Here is a 23,538-nt window from a genome sequence, read left to right on the forward strand (position 1 = left end):
GTGAACTTCATAAGAAGTCACCTCATCTGATAATCCATCTATGCTTGAATGTGCTTCGTGGCACTTCTGGCAAGCAACTCTCCAAGCTCTCCCTGAAAGTCCTTTTGACCGGAATGATACATTTTTGTTTTTAGACCGTTAGAATGAAATCTACCTGCTATAGATCCTTCCTGGAGGCCTGACAGGAGGGCAGGACTGTGGGGAAGAGGTCTGGAAAGGAGAATCTAAAAACAGTGTCAAGGAACTGACTGAGAGGAGGCAGTCCAAGTGAAGCCCCTGTCCAGAAGATGCAAGATGGAGAAGTGAAAACTGGGCCTAATCCTCTGGCAATACAACTGGAGAGCACACGACTGGGAAAAAAGCGGGTTTGGGAGACAGACAACAATGAGGACTTAGAAAGAGTCCTTAAAACATTCAGGTGACAGCTATCAGACGGCAGGAACTTCTTAGCCCTAAGGCCTAAGCAACACTCTTAGCCATATTGTATCATGCTCCGGCCTTTTTACCCATAAGAAGGTAAATATCCTGAGTCATCTGATACAAGAACTCCAGTCTCCTCAAAGGATTCTGTAATCTTGAATCCTTTCCTTGACCCAAATAGGCTCCTCTAAATGTGCTGATTATTGCTAATCCATCCTACAGTGTGGGTTTGGGGACTCAAATGTCATGTCCTCCAGCGCTCACTTGACCAAAGAACATTTAGATTTCTTTGCCCCATGTTATATCGCTGAACACCAACAGAATTTCTCTTACCTACAATAACGAATTCTCTTTATATCTGCATATAGGTATCAGGTAAAGTAACTGGCACAAAGTCACATAGAGATGTAGCAGAGCTCAGACTTGAACTGAGGCCATCTTAAAACAAAACCAGAGTTCTTAATCTCCAAGCTGTGCAGCTATATATGTTTATATGGCGCATGTTTCATCAACTTGTGCAATCCTTCCTTTGATTCCAGTGTTAAGAGCAAGGAGTCTGACTGCTTAAACTCATTCTCAGCTTAGCTCTGACATTTATTAGCAGTAGAACTTGGGCAAGTTCCTTAACCTCTCTCTGCTGTAGGTTCTTCCTCTGTAAAATGCATCTCCTTTGTTCTGCTTCAAGTACCTTGTTATCAGTAGCAAATATGCGTTGTCTGCAGTGTAGCAATAGTCACAGCACTGGACAATCCAGATAATTGTGCTTTCTGTGCTAGGGGAAGCTCAGTGCTTTACAATAATTTTCAAGCATTTTAAGGCTCTAGAATGTTACAGGACTAAGAAGTTACCTGGTATATTCTTCAATTAAACCATTTGAAACATTTCAGAGGGACACTGAAATGACTGATTTTACCATTTTGGTATGAACTACTGGGAAACTATAATCAACACATGCCATTAGCACTACAATGGACATCCTGGAGTGGAAAGTGGCTGACTTTGTACGGGAGGGAGTCAAATACAGTTGTCCTCCTCGCCCATATCCTTGGGTTCTACATCCATGGATTCAACCAACAGCAGACCAAAAACAGCGGAGAACAAAATGGGCGGCCGTACCTGTACTCACTGAGCATGTACAGACTGTTTTTGTTTCTTTCTTGTCATTATTCTCTAAACAGTACAACTATGTACATAGCCTTTGTATTGCATTAGGCATTATAAGTAATCTAGAGGTGATTTAAAGTATATGAGAGGATGTTCATAGGTCATATGCAAATACTAAGCCATTATCTATAAGGGACCTGAGCATCCGTGGATTTTGGAATCCATGAGGAATCCTGAAACTAATCCCCCAGGACGATTATACCTTTTTTCCCATAATATTTATGACCATTCTTTCCATTTATTAAATACATAAAATACCTTTCCCTTCCCTAACACTTTCTGTATACTGTGGTCATGTGCAATCTACAGAGGAAATAGTGACAAAATATCACAATGAAAGCACAATGGGTAATTGGACACCAGGGTGTTCTGAGATATTCTGACATCCTCTGAGGAATGGTAGATCGTCCCTGAGAAGGCCTCAGAATGCTTGAAGGGCCATTTCTGTCCTACTGCATGCTTAACGAGAAATGCGGTACCCAGATGCCAGTGCAACTGAAAAAAACAGACACACAACTAAGAGTATAAAATGGTACATTCTTCATGGAAAAGCAATTAGACATTATTTCTTTCCTTGCCCTGAAATCAGTCAACAGCAGCACCAAAATCCAGTTCCTGCCTGTCATAAGAAAAAAAAAAACATAAAACTTTTTCTTATTAACAGCCTTTAAAAAGCCTAACATGGTTTCCTAACACATACAGGTCAAAAGATCCAGTTCAACATTCTCCAAAAGAGTAAAAAATAATTATTAAAAAAGTTTCTGGATGTGTATGTATGTTAATAAAGGAATAAATAACATTTCTGAGGATATTTGATAATATTTATGAAAGAAAAGCACATATTATACAACACTACACAAATTGTAGGTTCTAAGATATTAATGAAGTAATATTCGCATCTGGGGCAAATTACCAAGGTTTAACATGTTAAGAGTGGCATATTGGGTGGCAGAATTAAAGATTATTTTAATTTCTACAGTTGAAAATTAATATATTTCTCACATTTTCCTCCTATATAACAATTACTTAAGATACTGAGAGAAAGCAGAGAATATGTTTTAAAATCTTGGAAGAAAAAAAAGGATTCAGACTACTTCTTTGCTCTAGTCCTCCCTGATTCTGAATTCAAAATACTTTATATAACTTGCTGTATCATTCATTCATTGTGGTAAATGTAGTGTTTCACTCACCTGCCAGTGTATGATGAAAAAATGTCCAGTGCCATCATTCCTCCAGATTGCTGTCCCAAGCTTATTTTGAACTCTTCCAAATGTTCTGCAGGCACATAAGTTATTCTGGGACAGAAACAGAATCCACGAAAGCAAAGGGAAACAAAGTTTTGCCAGTTAGAAAAAGCTTTCAAAACACACAAAAACATTGTCTTGTCCCTTCAGCCCTACTTTTTCTCACAACTCATTTAATCAGTATATTCAGCAGAGACTCCCAACTTCAAAAGGCTACCCTATAGGCAAGAATAACAACAGAAATTTGATTTGTAAATGTGGCTGATAAGCTATGTGCTCACCAACAATCACATGGGAGAGGAAAACAGAGTTACCTATACTGCCAAATGAGAAGGCTAACAGCAATGTTTTGAATTTAAGAAGATCTATAAATCCTTGGAATAAATGATTGTCAGTAACAGCACTTATTTTGTCCAGAGATTCTTGGGGGGCTTTCTAGCAAAAACACACAGGTGGACTCTATTAAATGCTGAATATCACAAATTACTTTACATTTTCCCCTAATACATAACTAATTATAGACATTAACAAGCATTAACAATAATTGTTAGTTCTATTAAGTTATGAACTCTCAAGTCTGAAATATGAAGTTAAACCATTTAAGCTTATGAAAACACTAATGTGTAGCAATTTCTGATAAGTTCACTTTGGTTTCCAAGAAAAGTCTACTGTTTACATGTGAATGGCCACTTATGAATTCACCAAGTACTGACTGAATGCCTATCATGTTGGAGGTGCAGTGCTAGATGCTGACTCCTGCTGTAGTGTTTAGAAACTAATATTAGAAAATTCCTGTTTACTGCTGTTCTATAAGGCTATTTACATAATAGGTGCACTTTTTAACATAAGCTGCTCCAAGATCTTCAGATCATTAAATAGTAAAGTAAGAGAAATATTGTATCTGAAGTCAATACAGCATGTTTGTGCAACTAAAAAAAGTATAAAAATGCACAACATAGAAATCAGGACGATTATTAAACCATCTGTCCACAATCTATCTGTTAAGACAATAAGGATAAAAAACCTCAACACTGGAGGGCAAAGATAAAAGGCTTGCCTTTTGTATTATAAAAAAAATAAAACTTATACCAATGACATAATTTACTGAATGAGAATACCTAATTGGTTATTCCATAAAATAACAGGACATCGGTTCCCCTGGTCACACTGACCACTCGGGCAGATGGACCCTTTGGGAATCTCTTCATGACACTTTTACCTTACGGGCCAAAAACTGAAGCAGAAAGCACAGATCAGTGAATTCTGGAACTAGGCTGGGTTAAAAAGTTGCATTCTAATTCCGTCCCTGCTTAATGTATTCATCTACAAAAAAACTTTCTCCAAGGTGTTACAAAATGTATTGAGTAGTAAATTTGCTTTTATCTCTTCAAAGAATATATTATGTCAGGAAAGAAGACTGACTGCATTTTACACAATGAAACAGGAAACCTAAAATGTGAGGAGACTATTCAAGAATACTGGTACTATTCCTGAAGATGCAGTAAAACTCAGATAAATAAAACTTTAAGTTTAAAAAGCCAGGAAAAAGTGAAGGAGGAGGAAAGTAGGATACAATAGCAAATAATAATAATAATAATAAGTACTTAGGTATTCATTTTTTTAGTTGGTTTGAGAGGGTAAAGATGTTTCCATGCCAAATGATGTTGAAAATCAGTTTTCCCTCTATATTTCTTCAAAGTTGTTTCTTCCTTTTACCAAAAAGTAAGGAGTGGGGAGTTTTTACAAATATTTTTCTGACACTTTGGGTAGCAGCGGGAAAAAGCAAATAAGGCACTTTTCATAAATATTTAACTACTACAGACAGCGAAGCCACCAGAACAAGCATCCCACGATGCATCCCACATGCAAAGCAATTCGTACACAAGCCTGGGGTCACACGACCACACAAAACCTCCAAATCACCAGCAAGAAACGTCAAAGCTGAATTACGAACTGCATCAACACACGGAGACAGCTGACTTGCGAGTTGAATTAAAAATTCTTAAATGTAAACTAACTTTTGGTTACACAGGAACTAAAAGAAGAAAGAAAACCATTAGTATCCTAATGCCATGCCGAACTGTGACTATAATGCAGAGAAGGCGTCTGCACATGCAGACAGGATCATTCCCTCACAAAGGAGCTCGGGAGCTTAGTAATTGGAAAATATGATTTTCAAATGAGTTCACAATCACCAGTGCCATGTGAAAACAAAACAACCTCATAGCTCTGTTGGATTTCATGTTCTGATTTAAGTGAAGAAAACAATTCCAAATGCATACACTGAGAATCTCTATCTGGATCCATCCCTGCATTGGGACGTTACAAAAGCACAAAACGGTTTTCACAGACAAGTTGTAACACACAGCCATAATGAGGTTTTGAATCACCGATACTCACACACAAAAGGGGGCTCGACCGTCAGCAGGTGCTGCAGAAAATCTAGAATGTGAAGCAGACGCTGTGGCATCTTTTTACAATAGTGTTAACAAATGTCAATGTCTTGTGCTGAATGTGAGATGCATACATATGTAGTTAAAAGTGGGTGCTCCTGGTTGCTCTCCCCAGCCCCCACCTCCCTCCCAGCTACACCTCCCCCAGAAAAGCATCTGCTCTTCACTGGTGTCTATAGCTGTGATTATTAACAAGCACGGAAAAATGTAACTGCAATCCATCTTTTATTCCTTGATCAGAAATTCATCCCACACTTTAGGTTAAGGCAGGTGAATTCTGATTCAGCTCGGTAATTATCTGGCAGATGTTATAAGCAGCTGCTGCTAAGCACAAAACCCTGGCTATTATTACAGAAATATAAGAGCTCCTGGCAAGGTGGAGAGAGAAGTGAAACAGAATGCTTTCTGGTGAGGCTTCACATCTGGTTTTCCATAGAAAATAATGAAATCTGGAACTTAAGATGGCTGTTCTTGAACTCTTGAAACTCGAATTAACTACCCAGGCACGCGTGAGTGTGAGTTCGTGCACGCGTACGTACAAACACCACACACACACACACACACACACACACACACACACACACACACTGCACAAAGTTCCTAGCTATCTATTGTAAATGGCAAAAAAGAGAAAGAAACTCAGTGCACTGTCTCAAGAAACAATGCTTTCCCTGAAACCAATCAATTACATAACTGACCCAGTGTCCTTTTTCCTAAGTCTCTACAAGGCACCCCTCCGTCACCATCCAGATGAAGCAGGGATCATTATGAGAAATAATGAGAAAGAGAGGAGGATGGAGCCGAGACCCCAGTAATGAGCACAAAGCTTAATGGGCCAGAGGCAATGTTACGGATCCATTCAGAATACTGGAAGAACTAGACTTTCCTTTTGGGGATATTAACTCACATGGCCTGCAAGCCAATTCTAACTTTTTGCTTCCTGTAAGGCAAGTGAAAGGAAGGAGACAGGGCTAAGAATGCTTCATGCAAAATGCACAGAACATGTTGCTCAGCCATGGACAATGTAAATGGCCGAATATTTGCATTTTATCATCCAATATTTATTTAATGATAAAGGACTATAGTAAGGATGATTTCAATTTCTGACATATACTCAGTAAGTCAAGCGATATAACCATCTGCATCACAGCATTAGTAAGACACTTGAGAAGAAATCAGCATGTTTTGTGAGTATGCTTCAGGTGTGTGTGTGCTTACATGCCTGTGAGAGATTGATTGATTTCCAGAGAAGAGAAGGTTGTAGAATTTTTCTTTTTTAAAAATGTAAGGTTCTGGAACCCTTTCGGGTCCCTTCCCACTGAGGGAGCTTTTCTGTCCTCTCAATAAATCCTGCTTTCTTAAAAAAAAAATAAGATTCTATAATAAATTTTGCCTCCTGAGGTCCTAAAGCCAATTACTTACATAGTTAACTCTCCAGATACCCTTCACGGTCATAATAAACCTGCTATCTACATGACTGAGTAAATTCTGCTACATCAGCAGGTGGGGAGGGGGAAAACACACATATACATACACGTACACACACACACATGAGGATACGGGAAAAAAGACTTTGAACTTGAAAATATGCCTGGAAGTTTTCCGAAGCTGACCAGATGCATGACTTAAGCGAAACTGGTGTCACCATGGTCTTATTTTCTGATCACTTTTAAAGTTCTGCAGTACGTTGGAGCTGAGGGGTAAGGCTCGCACCAGGCACCAGTTGTGGTGCCAAGTGCCAAAAAGTAGGCAGGGGACTTGGATCACTGTACAAAGTATAACACGAACATCACGGCACAAGAGACCAAGCGATCAGTTACTAGGTCATCTGCATGTGACACTGCATTTAATCCATGTAAACGAAAACTCTTGCAATAAATACACGGTCGCCATGTGGATCTGTATCATCCATCTTTTAAGTAAAAAGAAGGAAGAATGACCACAAGTGGTGAGGAAAGCATTGAAAGTTTTTCTTTCCTTATGGTACGGGGACTGACATTTTTAATGGTGTTCACTTTTACCCCAATTATTATAATTAGCAATCTGTAATATGATCTGATGATCTGCTCAACTGTAAAACAAAAGTCCAACAGGCACACAAAAATATAAAAGTCCATTAGTGAAGATTTTGCCTAAAAATAATACTTCTTGTATATAAGACAGCAGAATCCATTCCACATGGTATAGACTTTTCTGCTTTTTATTAATGGCAGAATGAAAAACAGATTATAAATACAACTTTTGTTACCTAAGCTCTGGCAACACATACTTTACAAAAGAACCAGTAATACAGAATGCAGACAGTAAAATACCACGAATACAAAAATCTCCCATACGAGTAATCATTACTTCAATGTGGGTAAACAATCTTTCCCTGAGCTCTTATTTTACCATTTTACCCCTCAAACATTAAACATAAATATTCAGTGATTAATGCTGGAGGATTTGATGAGGTGTGATAATAAAGTCATGAACTGATTTTCATCTTGGCTCAAGGAATATTTAGTGCCTTAAAGACCAAACCACATACACAGCATGCCTTTCATATATTATGGGATTATGGAAAACTGGAAGCATTTCCCAAAAAATATCCTACATGAGGTACGCTTAGACTACACCAACTTATTGGTGAGCCCTTTGCATCATGAGATGATTCAAGAAAAGGTAAGTTAAGAGTCAGACGGGCAATGTTCTATGTGGTCTTTTGCATGTCTGGTCTCTCTGCTTGGTTCTACGATTTATGATGGTCCGTTAGTAAGGGCATACTTCCTTATATTGAGGCCAAAGCACACTTTTTTCTAAGAGTGGAACCTCCAGCTCTGCAAGTGTCATCTCATCTCTCACATCCAGAGTTGCAGAAATCACCGAAAAAGTAAAACAAAAAACAAAAAGCAGCATGTTTTCAAAATTTCAATGTTGTGATCTTGAAAGAGACGATCCTTGCAATCCAGAGCTACTCAAAAATAATATAATTCTTGAGCAGTTTACGTTAAATAACTATGTGATAACGTTTGTATTTCAAACAGAAGTATGTTCTGAAGAAAAGCTATTTTGATTAGCTAATGGAATTTCCTGAATTTCCCAAGTCAAACTGGGGTCCAAATGGTACTTACTTTATGTTGGGCCCAATGAGAGAGTGTCTTCTCAACATGGCTCGTGCCTGGGCATTGGTTACACTGATGGTAGACTCTTCATTAATGGACAAGACGCAGTCCCCAACGGCAATACGGCCATCTCGACTAATGGCACCACCATGAATAATACTTCGAACAATCATCCCCAAGCCATCTTTATTAGCACTTACTGTCATCCCTACGGGAAAGGGGAATGCAGATATCCGTCAAATACACAATTTTCAAATACATCTTAATTTGAATTTAATAATCCCAATGATTTATAATTAAAAGTACAGGAGTAGCATTTTAGAAAAAAGTATTTAGAACAAAAAAATTTTTCAAATAAATTTTTAAGTGTTTGTGAAATTGTATATAGAATAAAATTCTCTGTGTTGAATACATTAGAAATGAAACAAGTCTATACTTGTGAAATGAATGTAATTTAGACTTTTTGATGTGTCGTCCCCTTAAATAGAATGTTCTTTCAGGGAGAATACTATGGCAGTTATCAAGTTACTTTTACAACAGCAATTCATCTTCAACACATTAAAAAGAATACAAAATAAAAAACAGAACCACAAATGGATAATCACTTCTATAAATCAAGAAATTCTCTGCTATCACCTTGCTTCTAGACATTTCTTCAAAATCTATTTACTACATGGTTACTATTTGCCAATACTATGCTGGTTGCTTAAGAAACAAAGGGTAGCACAGAATTCCTAACACCAAGAAGCGTGTATTGAAGTCTTCATACCCACAGCCAATTACAGTGCCTGCATGCATAGTAGTCTACTGAAATGAACTGATATGTAATTTTATTCCTATTTTGTCTTTGAATTTCCCATAAACTTCCAATTTGGATATTTAAATCGCCCTTTGACATGTGCCCTAGATGTCTCACAGAAAACGCAATCTTAGTATGTATACACCTGAACACGAAATGTTTTATCCTCCCTTGTTTCTCCATTTTTCTTCTCCTTTTGGTAAATGGCACTAGATAACACTCTCCATTATCCAAAACAGGAACACGGGACTCCTTCTTGATTTGCACCTCTCTCTCATCCCTCAGAATTAATCTAACACCAAGTCCTGTCATTTTTATCACTGAAATTTATCTTCAATCCATTTATATTTCTCCATGTTGATACTAACCCTAGACCAAGCCAGCACCTTCTCTTGCCTCACTTTTTGCTAAAGCTTCCTTCTGAACTGGTCACCTGCCTCCCAATACTGTCTCCTTTGATGCCTTCTTCTCAGCATAGACAGAGAGACCATTCAAAAAAAGACAAATCACATCCCATCAGTCTCTTGGTTGCAATTCTTTAATAGCTTCCTATAGCACTAACAATATAATACACTTGCTTGGCACGGTCTATAAGCCACCAGTGCCCCCGGCCCTCCCAGCACGCGCACTCTTCCTTTGTGTCATGTCCTTCTTGGCTCCCTGAGTTCCTGCCACAACCTTCTTTCAGAAATACATCCAGTCTCCACTCGACTGGAATTCTTTGCCTGACACCCTCTGTCTGTAGCGCTTGCACGGCAAACTCTCTCTCTCTCTTCAATATCACTTACTCAAAAAGGTTTTCTCAACAGACTCTGAGTTAATTTTCCCTTCAGATCCTCTCCTAACTCTACTCCTTTCTTTCAAAATATAAAGCCTTTAAAATCATGTTGAAAACTTTGTAAAAATAATGTAACTTAACTTGAAGTGCTAAAAGTTTCTTCCAAAACAAGACTACAGAATTAAACAAGATAAGGAAGGAGAGATATAAAGCTCTCAGGGTATTTATAAAAACTTTCTTTGACAGAAGTCACAAGTTCCTTTTTAGGTTTTTATGTGTTTAAAAAAACATAACGTCTTTCCAAATATTAATTCCAGTCATACCAAATTAGATATGATATTTCAAACATTTTAAAGAACGATTCTGATGTTTCCAGTCTAATATTTCATGCCTCCATATGGGCAACCCAGCTCCTAGTTATCGTTTTCTGATGGAAGTGAAACATTATCAGATGTATTTAAAATATGGCACTAAGACTCCTATTAACATTTTTAAAAAATGTATTGTTATTAAAAAGACATCTCTGTGTACCATAAGACATGACACCATGTCAGGTGGGTTTCTTACGAGCAAATGGCTGGCCCTTAAATGTTTCAAAAAGCACTCTAGTTTGTATTGATACACCCACCATTCCCACAAGACCCACCAAACAACTGTACTTTGTTAAAATAAAAACGTGAAATGTGTGTTAAAAATTAACTAAATGACTCACATTAGGACTCTAACTCATCTTCTTGTTCTCAGTAGCACCATGCAGTCTACAACAAGGCAGCCATAGACATGAAACATGAGCTGTGGCTGACATGTCCTCTGAAGTCACTTTAAACAGTACATTTAACTCACAACTCTCAGCTATTAAGGCTGTCAGGTTATGTAAATCATATAAACCAAGAAGTTGACATCAGTTAGCTGAGCTTATACTTTCCTTTTGCCAAATAAAAATGTTCGAGGTTCAACAACTCTGAAGTGATATCTACTAACTAGATTTTGATTGCAACTTGGAAGATCTTTCAAGAGTTTTCTTGGAAGAAGTATGGAAGAGTAGCCTAAATCATGAACTGTGGAACCAGGGAACTGGTTACAAATCTGAGTTCTACCACTTCCAAGCAGTATGAGCTTGGGCAACTGACTTCACCTCACACAGGGCCTTGGTTTACCCATCTGTAAAATGAAAATAATAATGTCGATTCTTAGGATTGTTTAAATAATTGAGAAACATATATGTGAAGTACCTATCGAAGTACCTGACCCAGTAAATTGCATTTGCAAAACTAAAAATAAAACTCACAGGACATATTTAAAATGGATCTCTGTCCCACATCGAAGTTACATTGCTCTCTAAAGACTAAATGCACATCTTAATTCAGCTTCAAAATGAAGTTTGTTATTACAACAATCATAATGTGTCTTTGGGTAACTCAAATATTGAATGTATTAGATGGTATGAGAGAACCAGAGACAGATTAAGGTTTGAGTACTGACTCTACTTTTTTTTTTTTTTTTTTTGAGTTGGAGTCCCACTTTGCCGCCCAGGCTGAAATACAGCGGCATGCTCACAGTCACTGCAGCCTCGACCTGCTGGGCTCCGGCAATCCTTCTGCCTCAGCCTTCCAAGTAGCTGGAACTACAGGCATGTAACACCATGCCAGGGTGACTCAACACCTTAAGGGTAGAGTACTTTCAGATAAGTTCCTGAATCTGTCTAGGCTTCTGTATTTAATCAGTGAAGGGAGATAATACCTTCTTTTCCTTTTCTCCCTCTCTCCCCAAAAAAATTGAGAGAGAGTGTGTGTGTGTGTGTGTGTGTGTGTGTGTGTGTGTGTGTGTGTGTGTGTTTAAATCGTAAAGTCCTAATGCTATATCTTTAACCAGTGGACCACAGGTCTATCAAAATCATCAAGATTAGATTTTTTTTTTTGAAGGTCACTATATACATGTGTACATACATGTATAAATCTGTATATAATATTCTCATCCTAAGTTTAACAAAGTGTTTTTTAAAGTGATATATGATATTAAAAATGTATTATGATAGTTTTTACAGTAATCTGTCATTTATTAATAATTTCTTCTGGTCAACATGAGAGAGAAAAAAAAATTGTCCACAAAGCTAAAACAGTAGACAACCTCATACAGCTGATTAAGAGGAGATTATGAATCTAAGAAAATGAGCTCGCTGAGCTCCGTGTCTCAGCCTGTAATCCCAGCACTTTGGGAGGCTGAGGTGAGTGGACTGTCCGAGCCCGTGGGTTCGAGACCAGCCCAGGCAATTTGGCGAGACCTCGTCTCTACAGTAAATCAAAAATTAGCCGGGTGTGGTAGCACACGCCTGTAGTTCCAGCTACTTGGAAGACTGAAGAGGAAGATCCCCTGAGCCCAGCAGGTCGAGACTGCAGTGGCCATGAGCATGCACTCCAGCTTGGGCGAGATTCCAACTCAAAAAAAAAAAAAAAAAAAAAAAGAGAGAGAAGAAAAGGAAATGAGCTCACTGACAGACCCCTTTGTAACATACTTTTTTACCAACACAAAGCAACTTCTATCTAGATTTCCTAAAATATTATCTATCTCACTTTTTGTTATTTCAAGCTGTAAAGGCAACACATCTATATTAAAGCTGAAAGATTTACTCAAATTATTTTAATATTTTACATAGGTTTTTCCAGATTCCTTTGCATTTAGTCATTATAATTGCTGTCAAAATGTGAACATTGAACATGTTCTGTCAAGTGAGATAACAGAGGAAGATTCTTGCCTTAGCAGGCTATAAATTTGAACTCCAAACTTCTAGAGAAATCTCACTGGGTCCCAGAAAATCAAACAGTCAGGGAAAATTGGGCATATAGAAATAATGAAAAGGAAAGAGAAAAGTAAAACTAATAATTACTCATACTTTTAAATACAGTTTGAATGGCAAACTAATCTTATGTTGTGACTTTACACATAAATGTTTGACTCTCACACAACAAATTAAAGTGCTCTTTTTATACTTTTAATTTTAAAATCAAGTTTTTGAGATTTAAACTGATTTTTAAATATGACAGAAAGGACTTTCACTGTTTTTTCTCAAGAATCTAATTGACCTAGCATATTTTTATATTAATTTTTAAAATTTTTATTTTAAAGATGGGTACAATTCAGGGTTAGGTATACAAATGGTCGATGTACAGGTAAAATGTACAGGGTCTCACTCTGGTCCCCACTTGATCTGGTTTGAGATCAGGTACTTTTATTGATTAAGTAGTTCCCCCGTCCCCGGCAGTTTCCCATAAGAAAGGTAGTTCCTTTCTTATTGTATTATGATAATTGTTCAAGGTTCGTTTATGAGTGAGAACATGTGGTACTCAGTTCTTTGTTTTTGTGATAGATCACTCAGTATTACAGACTCTAAATCCATCTAGATTGCTGCAAAGTTTACAGTTTTGTCCTTTCTTTGTGGTTGCATATTATTACATTGTATGTATGTACTACATTTTTTAAATCCAGTCTACTTTCGATGGGCAGCATGGTTAGTTTCACATTTTTGCTATTGTGAATAATGCTGCAATAGACATGCATGTGCAGGTATCTTTTTCACAGAGTGATTTGAGTTCTTCCAGGTATATTCCCAGTAGGGGGACTGTGGGGTTGTAAGGAAGAATGACTTTTAGATCTCTTAGGAATCGCCACACTGTTTTCCACAGAGGTTGTACTAGTTTACACTCCCACCAACAGTGTAGAAGTGTTTCCTTTTCACCACATACTCTCCAGTATCTGTTGTTTTTTGAGTTATTGATGATGGCAATCCTGACTGGAGTTAGGTAGTATCTCAGAGAGGTTTTAATTTACATTTCTTTGATGATTAGTAAGGCTGAGCATTTTTCCATGTATCTATTGGCTGCTCGTATGTTTTCTTTTGAGAAGTGTGTGTTCATATCTTTTGCCCACTTTGTAATAGGGCTATTTTTTTTCCCCTTTCAGCATGTTTGAGATCCTAGATATTAGGTCTTTGTCAGATATACATTTGGCAAATATTTTTTCCCAGTCCATGGGCTGTCTCCCCACTCTCATGATGGATTTTTTTTTTTTTTTGCTTTGCAGAGCTTTTCAATTTGATGAGGCCTCACTTGTCTATCTTATCTCTTATGGCATGGGCATTCGGGGTTTTGATCAGAAATTGGTTGCCAGTTTCAATTTCCATCAGGATGTCTCCTTTATAACAAAATTTAAAAACAAAAGTAGAAGCAATCCAAGTGTCCATCAATAGATGAATCGATTTAAAAAATGTAGTGTAAACAATGGGATATCATTCACCCTAAAAAAAGAAGCAAATTCTGACACATGCTGCAACATGAATGAATCCTGAAGAGATTATGCTTTGTGAAATAACCCAGTCACAAAAGGAAAAAGGTCATATGACTCCACTTAAATGAAGTACATCATAACCTCAAATTCATAGAGACAGAAAAAAGAATGGAGGTTGACAGGGGCCTGGAGGAGAGGGGAATGGGGAGCTTCTGTTTTATGGATGCAGTTTTAGTTACAGAAGATGAAAAAGTTCAGGAGATGGATGATGGTGATGGTTGTACAACAATGTGAATGTACGTAAAGCCACAGAAATGTACACTTAAAATGATTAAATGGTCATCAATTTTATGTTATAAATTATTGTACCATGATAAAAAAATCAGTGCATCTTGACACACAGTATTAACAGAATAAACAAGAAAATTCATATAACTGCATTTCTCATATAGAGGAATAAAATCTTTGAAATTCAGCAGTCAACTAAAATAGATGAGCAACACAAATGTCCACATTGTAAGATCAGATGTACTCAAACCATGGCTCTTACAAGAACCTCCTAACTGCTTCCAATCTAATCTCTCACCCTATGCTGAGTGACTCTCTTAAAACACGAATCTGGTCATGACCTCAGCCCTCACTGCCTTCAGGAACTGAAGGCAGGAGAAGACTGCAACCAGAAGTCCTGTGTCCCGCACACAAACCCGTCCAGCAGCTGTCTCCCACCTCTCATTCCTTGAGCTCATACCGTGCCAGACATCACACCACACTTCATTCATACCAAACAGGCTTCAGTAATGTTTCACATCTCTCTGCCTTACTTCCAGCAGCTTCCAACTTTTTCCAATTCCTCAACTATGTGGTAAGAAACGACTCCTCTTTCAAGACCTAAATCAAACATCTCCTCCTCCCTGAAGCCTTTCTAAACTCATCCCCACTCAGCAAGCATGGATTAGCCATTCTCTCTTTTCAAGCCTCCAGTGTCCTACATGGGTATCTATCATAGCACATGGGTATCTATCATAATATGTTAAAATTAATGTCTTTGGGATTTAAAATATCAATGAGCTTACTCTCTTAAGTGCATGTTTTTCAAATGGGCTTTGCAAAATCTGTCTTATGACTTGCTCAACAAAAATGAGTCCTACAGTCAATTAAAGGTGAGAAATGCCACATTCTATAACCTCTCCTTCAAGATCCACAATGCCCAATTGGAGTATCAAAGATACTGAGAAGTAGGTCAGGCACTGTGGCTCACGCCTGTCATTCTAGCACTTTGGGAGGTGGAAGCAAGAGGATTGCCTGAGCCCAGGGGTTTCAGATCAGCCTGGGGTACTTGGCGAGACCTCAGCTCTACAATACATAAAACATTAGCTGGGCTTGGTAGTGCACAGCTGTGGTTCCAGCTACTTGAAAGGCTGAGGCGGAAGGATCACCTGAGCCCAGCAGGTCGAGGCTGCAGTGACTGTGAGCGTGCCACTGCACTCCAGTCTGGGCAACAGAGTGAGACTCAAAAACAAAGAAGTAAACAAAACAAACAAACAAACAAAGATACTGAGAAGTGATACAAACAGAAAATTGTCTTCGAAAATTTATCACATCTCAAAACTTTTAAACTTGGAACCCATCTGTAATTCGCATTAACATCCTATAGAATTCATATTTTAAGTAGCATTGTTTCAGAAATATTGCATTAGTAGATAAAATAATTCTGGTATGGGTTGGATTATCTTTAACCTGTCACATAATTAATAAGTTGCGGAAAGTTCTGGAGTTCAAGCCTTATATCAGCATATTAAATGCAATATATATATAAGAAATATTACAACAAAGTAGAAATTTTTTGCTCTAATTCCCTGTTTAGCTGTCACTGGTAATACTCCATCACCATCAAATGGAACAAAATCTAAGAAACAGATGCTGGGATCCCACTCACCAATTAAGCATGGCTAGATGCCTCTGCCAAGTCTCACACTTAGCAAGGAATAAGACCCTGCCGTAAGACACCAATGTCAAGAGTGTCGGTTGCATAGTTCCTACAAGGAACAGGATCTCGTATTAAGCTGACCAGAGAGCCTTGGGCTGTACTTGGGCATTCAGGGCAACTGGTCCATCACCTTGTTTATCAGTGCAGAGCAATCAGAACAGTCTGCATCCCGTAACTGTCTAACTCAGTGCGAGAACAAAAATGCTCTGTCTTGACACAGTATTAGCTATTGTAATTAGGATTTTATTTCTCCAGGAAGTCTCTGCCCAACTCAGAGGGTTTTGTACTATTAACCAGCTGGAATATTTTATGGGTAACAAAGGACACAGAAATCCTGCCACCTGGGAAGAACTATTGAATAACTTGCATTTACATTTTGGTGGTGGCACACCTGCCTGTCTTTTTAGTCTTTCTTTCAGACTGAATGAAAGAATTTAAATAGAAAGTGACTTACGCATAACTGGCAACATTCAAAGAAACTAATAATTTACTTTTCCAAAGAATTTAGAATTCCAAATTGCTGACTTTTCATTTCCTAAGAATTCCTTTTCTGATTTGCTGTATCATACATAAACAATTCATGTATCTTGTACTTGAACGTAAATGAGGCTTGTGAATACTTTGACATAATTAAGAGAATGAAGGTTCTATGCTCGTATGAAGTAAACAAACCTGTGAACCATTTCAGAAAGAATGAGGACACAAAGAAAAACCATAAAAACTACAGAAGTTCTAACATCTTTTTTCTTATCTACAACAAACACTGAAGACTACCATGTTCAATATTTCCCCTGGATAAGGGGGCTGAGGAGTAGGGGTATGTAGAAAATGTAGAACTTACCTAGGCTAGAATTGCCTTTTGCTATCATAATAGTCCTTCCAAAAGATTCTTTGGAAACATTTTGGAGCATGGTACACTCAGCATTAGAGGCCAGGGAACTCTGTTCAATCAAGTACTCGGAGTTCTGAAAGAAGGCAAAACAAGTCACATGGACAAGAAAACTAGACTTTGGAGTGTGATTTCAACATCATGCATGTTCTCTAGTTGGTTGTGCTTTATTTAGCAAGAACCTATAACCTAAACAAGTTCACAGGTTGCCTTTTGAAAATCTCAGCATCGGCAAGCACTCGTTCCAAGCGAAGAGATCAGCCAGAATACTCTAACCCTTCACTGTCTGCTATATCATCATAAAACACAAACCATTATCTTTAAAATAGTACCTTTCCAGTTAAATCAGGTAGCACAGGAGAAGAAAGTTCTGGACTTGATATAACGTCACTTGGTAGCTGAGGTTCAGTCCACGTTATTGGGTTTTCACATTCATATTGTTGTTCAGAAGCGTTTGCAGGTGTATAATCATTTATGGTAAAGTTAGAAGCAGGCCTCATGCTCATGTCTATGGAAGGTGGATTCTTGTCCTGTCTCTGCAGGAGATTCTGGGTGTATAGTTCCTCCAAGGACATATGCAGATCAAGTACTGAGTCAGAAGAATTTTCAATAACATCCTGATGATTTAAGGATCACAAAAAATTTAAAAATTTTGACCAAAATTATATCAACGTATTTTATAATCCCACTTCTCAATGAACATTTAGTGAAAACAAAACATAATTATTACTCAAAAAGCATTAACATTTTAAATTATCTGCTTAGCAGACTTTCCACATCTTTATTTTCATAAATGCTTATGAATATGCTTCCTCAAAATTATACATCTCATGTTTTACTGAGTTATGCAATATACTGTACATAAGATCATTTAGATACAATGCTATATCCCATCCACAAATTATTCAGGTCCATATTACATAGAAAGGCAAATAACTTGTACTTCCAAATCTCTCTTAAAGTGTAGCTCATTTACAGTTTGAAGTCCCTATTTGTTATAAGAACAAGATCATAAAAAGAATGACATTAGCCGGGCTAGGAGGCTCAGCCTGTAATCCCGCGCCTTTGGGAGGCTAAGGTGAGTGGATTGCCTGAGCCCACGGGTTCGAGACCTGCCTGGGCAGGTGAGACCTCATCTCTACAATAAATAAAAAAAAAAAAAAATTAGCTGGGCGTGGTAGCGCGTGCCTGTAGTTCTAGCTTCTTGGAAGGCGGAGGCGGAAGGATCGCCGGAGCCCAGCAGGTCAAGGTTGCGGTGGCCAGGAGCGGCCACTGCACTTCAGTCTGGGCAACAATGAGACTCCAGCTCAAAAAAAAATAAAAAATAAAAAAGAATAACATTAATTGATCTAGATTCACAAGTGCCTCCAAGAGCAAATTATTTTAATATGCATTTATAGGACATACAAAGCCTTATAGTTTTGATTATTATAGGAACAATTGGCATAAATATTCTATAAGATATAACCGAAGGAATACTAAGATGGATTGTCATAGAATAAATATATGTTTGAATCCAGGAGTTGTTACTGACAATCTGTATATCACAGAACCTCTTTTGGCTTTCTATGAGACAAATTCTACAACTCTCTGAAACTCTAAAATTTTGTAAGTCTGTATAAATGCATGCATCTACTTACAACATATATATTGCATCATTTATGTGCTTTGGTCAAGCTGTTGCTTCATGAACTACCATTGAATATACATATCAATTTTCCCTTCAATTCTTTTATTGATATTTTTAAAGTACAAAAGTGGAATATGTATACATTGTCACATAAAATAGTCTAGATACAGATGTATATTGCGTATGCACACAGAGTACAAGATGGAAGTACTCACTATGACTCCTACTTTCATCCCCATCCCTAGTAAAACTGGCTGGTATTGGTTAAGTGTTTATACATCAGAATTTTTTTATTGTGTTTGCATAATATATAAATATGAGTACACATGTACATACTCACATATGCAAGAATGTACATATACACACATGTTTAACAAACATGTGTGAGGAGATATTTACTAGCAACCTCTACATCTGCAGCGGTAGGTCACATGAAAAGCTCATGTAAAATGCTGGTATATACTGCCAAACTGTCTTTTAATTTTCTCACACAAAAGGAGAATGAGAATACCTATTAGCTAACCTTGCCAACCCTAGATTCATTTAGCAGTGTGACTTGTAGGAAATATATTCATTAGTCTTTCACTACATGTGCTCCTGACAATTTAGCAGAACATGCCACTTGTATATATTCTGTGAACACTGTCTTCATATAATTCATCCAACTTTTTATCAGAGTTCAAATTACACAGAGAAGGAAATAACTGATACTTCCAAATCAGTTTGAAGTTTCTATTTACTATGAAATCAAGAGCATAAAAAGTATGACATTAATTGATTGGATTCACAACAGCCTCCAAGAGAAAACTATTTTATAGGCATTTATAGGTATTCGCAGAGAAGAATAGTTTTTGTGTCATTTACATATTCTGAATATACAAGCTTTGTAATATATACCGCAAATATTCTCCCAGTCTGTCATTTGTCTTTTTTTAAGTTTGTATATGTAGTATTTTTTCACACAGAAGTTAAGATCATTATGTAATCAAAGTTGTCATTTATATATTACTAATAAGTCCTTCTTCCACACAAAGTAAAATAAAATATTTTCTAGTATTTTTCACCTATTAGATTTTAATCATCTAGATATATTCAAGGCATACTGTGAGATATAGGTCTCTTTTCTTTTTTTCTAAATGGATGATTAATTGCTCTAACATAATTTATAATACTCCTTTTCTTCGATGCAAGTTATCATCTCTCCAGAATTATCAAATATTCCTGGTACAAGGAATTGAGGAAAGCAGGAATATCACACAAACAATTCTATAGGCTATAGTATCTTCAGAAACACAGTATAGGAAGGTATCATCCTCCAAACTCCCAAGATCTAAACCAAAACCTGTTGGCTCACTCACTCAACTTGGTTACTTTATTCTTATGAAAAATAACAATGTACTATTATAGAATTGGTTAGCTTCTGTATTACTAAATTATTACAATAATTTGCAGTAAATCAACTCCCCCATGGCTGAAATAAGGACAACAATCGAAACTGCTTTTCATCAGAAAAAGAGGTCAAATCGCTCTTGTTAACTGAGGTTTACTGTAAATGGCATAACAGAAAGTTCTATGCATTATTCATGAAGGAGTTAACACAGACACATAGAAAAGAAAGAGCTAATCAACACAGTAGACAACATACGCCCACTTCAGAAACGTTTCTGGTTGCTGAACAACCAACTCAGTTTTATTTTTAAAAGTCTTATGGATCTAAAAGAAAAACAGTTCCTCCCCCATAAGATCTACAAAAATAACTCTACAATTTCCCAGGGCAACTTGATATCTAAACTGAAGTACTTCAAAAATCCATATTAATATTTGCTGCCACTTGATATACTCTTTCCTCAGGAAAAAACTGGGAAAGAAGTTAAATTAAAATGTCAAATATACTAGAAACTAGCTCTATTTCCTAAGTGCAATGCATAGATAAGGTTAGACTTGGGCACACGATTTACCCAGATAATACATTTACATAGACTAGCCAAATACTTAAACCTTCACTAGCCACCATCTGCTTTTCTTCAATAAGCAGTCTAACAGATAATTCTTATGATGCCTTAAAAAATATACCCCAGTCTCTTCTAGCCTGTGATCTACCACAGAAACAAAGAACTGAGTACCACATGTTCTCACTCATAAGCAGACCCTGAACACTTACCATAATACTATAAGAAAGGGATTGGTAGTGATGGGAAAATACTGAGGGGGGTGGTCAGGGAAGGAACACACCATCAATAAGTGCACTTGAACTCAAACCAGGCAATGTGAGGACCAAAGGGAAGCCCAAACTTTATCTGTACAATGACCACTTGTATACTGAACCTTGAATTATACCTCACATCTTTCAAATAAAATAAGCTCTTTTTAAAAAGAAAATATATATATATACTACAAACACAACTGTCCTCCCACTCTCTCTGTGATAAGATACACTTTATTGTTTATATATTGATCCTACTTGAGGGCAAAGGCAGTACCTTTTCTACTTTTGAAAGTCATCCATTTTGTCACTAAGACTTTCACAATCACTCTTCATTGTGGCGATGAGTGACTTAATTAATTCTTGATCCTAAGTCCTTCTCCAAAAAGACAATAAGACACAGTATCGACATTCTAAACATGAAAGTGAATGTAGCAATATTTCCTGCTGCAAAGTGACACTTGTGGGTATTTGTGAGACTACATAGATTATTTAAAATCATGGAACTCATTAACTGTGTTTGGTGCGCAAGGTACAAGGAAGGCGTGTCTTGGCAGAATCAACATTCAAGAATGAAGGACATACCACACTGGGAACAGTTTCATCCCTGCTTCTCGAGAGAGAGAGCACATGGGTGTATGTGGGAGAGCAGCGTGTTGGAGTGTAGATAAGGTGGAGAAGGGGAAACTTTAATAGCTATGAAATCTTTATTGGTTGTATTTTAAAATCAAAATTAAAGAAAAAAAAGCAAGCCCCTTCTCCTCAAATGCCATGTTAAGTTTTTAAACAAAAGTCTATAAACATTTAGGCTTGAAAAGTAATTAACTCTACATTTTGTCATGTCTTTGGAGGTAATGAGGAAAGTGAAATAAAAAATCAATTAAAAAATCAAAACATAGAACAATGAGAAGGGAAAAAAAAAACACTGGCTCTAGCTATGTTGCCTTTAAAAATCCACATTTCAATGAGGTGCCTCTATTAAACCAAATATCATGGAAGTGGGTATATTTTTCAGGTTCTTGAATAATGGTTATTTCCCATATGCCCTTGAATTATAATTAATCAAATTAAGCAAATGCATTTAAAAAAAAAGAAAAGGAGAATGACCCCTAGATGAGGAAATTTTGTAAAGAGGAGATTCAGTGCATGACTATCGCCCGTTGGTGTTTAAGTCGCTGCACAGTCCTAAGGTCTGCCCTGAAGAGTAAGGCCTCCCTTTATGAGGAGTCTATGCACTGGATGATAAGCTCTTACAACTGCTAGTAGCACAACTGACCAAGGTCAAAAGACCTCTCAGCAAGGTGGAGTGACAGGTAAAAGCAGTCCATTTCCAGTTGCCATTTAAGACTTTGAGATTATTACATATCCAGCAAAGTCAAAAACCTAAGGAATTGCTTAGATCTTCACACTCTATTTTATTCTTCTTTCAGATCGGTACAGAGGCATCTTTGCTCTTCTTAAGTATTATGTACTATATGGTTTTATTTTATAAGTTAAAACGGCCCTGAAGTGAGCTCACATTTTTAAAAAATTGTTATTTCTAAATTTCATTGCAAATCATCAGTGTGTCTTTTTAAGATAAATCTAGTGCAAAGAAACCAGATAAATGCATTATATATATATTTTACGCAAATGCAATTTTTAGGTGAAAATCTAGGTGCTAAAAGGTTGCCAACCCCCCAAAATGTTGCAGAGATTTACCATGTTGCAGGAATAGTTCCACTTTATAGGAAAACTGAAAGCACACAGGAGTTTCATAATGTGTTTTAAAATGCCCTCATTAATGTCTTCTTTGTTGTTTTGTAGCTTAAATATTTCAGTTGATAGGCCAGCTTGCCAAAATTTGCTTCAACAAAAGAGTAAACTGCTTGGGAAGGGGGGCGGGGAAAGGGAGGCAAACAGACTTCAGTAAGCCAATATGTTGTGCTGTATACAGCCAGCATTTGCCCTGTAAAATAGATGCTTCTCTGTACGCAGACTGTGTAATCCCTTTAAGTAACAATTACTAAGTTAAACAATGCAATCTGTCCCACTGGCAAGAAGACGTGTGCAATACTGTGGATTAGGAGACTCCATTAGGAGATGAACTCAGCTTCCAGCCCTGAGGCCAGTGAAGACTGAACACATTCCAGACAGGACGCAGCTAGCCAGACAGTCTCAGGTGTGGTGAGGGAAGCAGCTGCCCCACTCAAGATGTTACCTTGCAAACCACTTCAAGGAGGTTGCCCACCATCGTCTGCAAGGATAACAGGTGTGCCTTGATCACAAAAGAAAATGCTTTCAAATGCTCTGGCCAAAAAACTTACTTGTTCGCCAGGAAAGAAGGAAAACGGTGCTAGACCCATACAAATCCTACTTTTCAGCTTATTCATAAACATAGGCCCCTTCCCACTGAATTCAATGTATGCGAAAATGCACATTTCATATATTTAAGAAAAAAATGCTATCCAGTCTTTGTATCTTAATGCTTAGTGTTTATTTGTATATATGTCCAACATATAGAAGTAAAGAAAATATAGCCTATATATACAACTCTGCCAAAATTGAACAGATAGAAACATTTTGTCCTATTTTCTTGTCTCTTCT

At 37.3% G+C, this 23,538-nt stretch overlaps 1 protein-coding gene across 6 annotated transcripts in view; it reads right to left on the reverse strand.

Annotated features, from left to right (window-relative positions):
* MPDZ (multiple PDZ domain crumbs cell polarity complex component) overlaps positions 1-23,538 on the reverse strand; it is a 182,036-nt gene that overhangs the window by 58,662 nt on the left and 99,836 nt on the right. For 4 of the 6 annotated variants that reach the window (XM_008057527.1, XM_008057531.2, XM_008057530.2 and 1 more), the window contains 5 exons: positions 17,452-17,736; positions 17,072-17,195; positions 8,395-8,593; positions 5,229-5,270; positions 2,775-2,879 (listed from right to left, as the gene is read on the reverse strand). In XM_008057527.1, the coding sequence (XP_008055718.1) occupies positions 2,775-2,879; positions 5,229-5,270; positions 8,395-8,593; positions 17,072-17,195; positions 17,452-17,736 (755 nt within the window). The remainder of the gene's footprint in view (positions 1-2,774; positions 2,880-5,228; positions 5,271-8,394; positions 8,594-17,071; positions 17,196-17,451; positions 17,737-23,538) is intronic. The other 2 variants (XM_008057532.2, XM_008057528.2) reach the window with 1 other exon arrangement.

The sequence above is a fragment of the Carlito syrichta genome, unplaced genomic scaffold (assembly GCF_000164805.1).
Source record: "Carlito syrichta isolate Samal-C Ts95f unplaced genomic scaffold, Tarsius_syrichta-2.0.1 Scaffold303045, whole genome shotgun sequence".
In the NCBI taxonomy this organism is placed as follows: domain Eukaryota; kingdom Metazoa; phylum Chordata; class Mammalia; order Primates; family Tarsiidae; genus Carlito; species Carlito syrichta.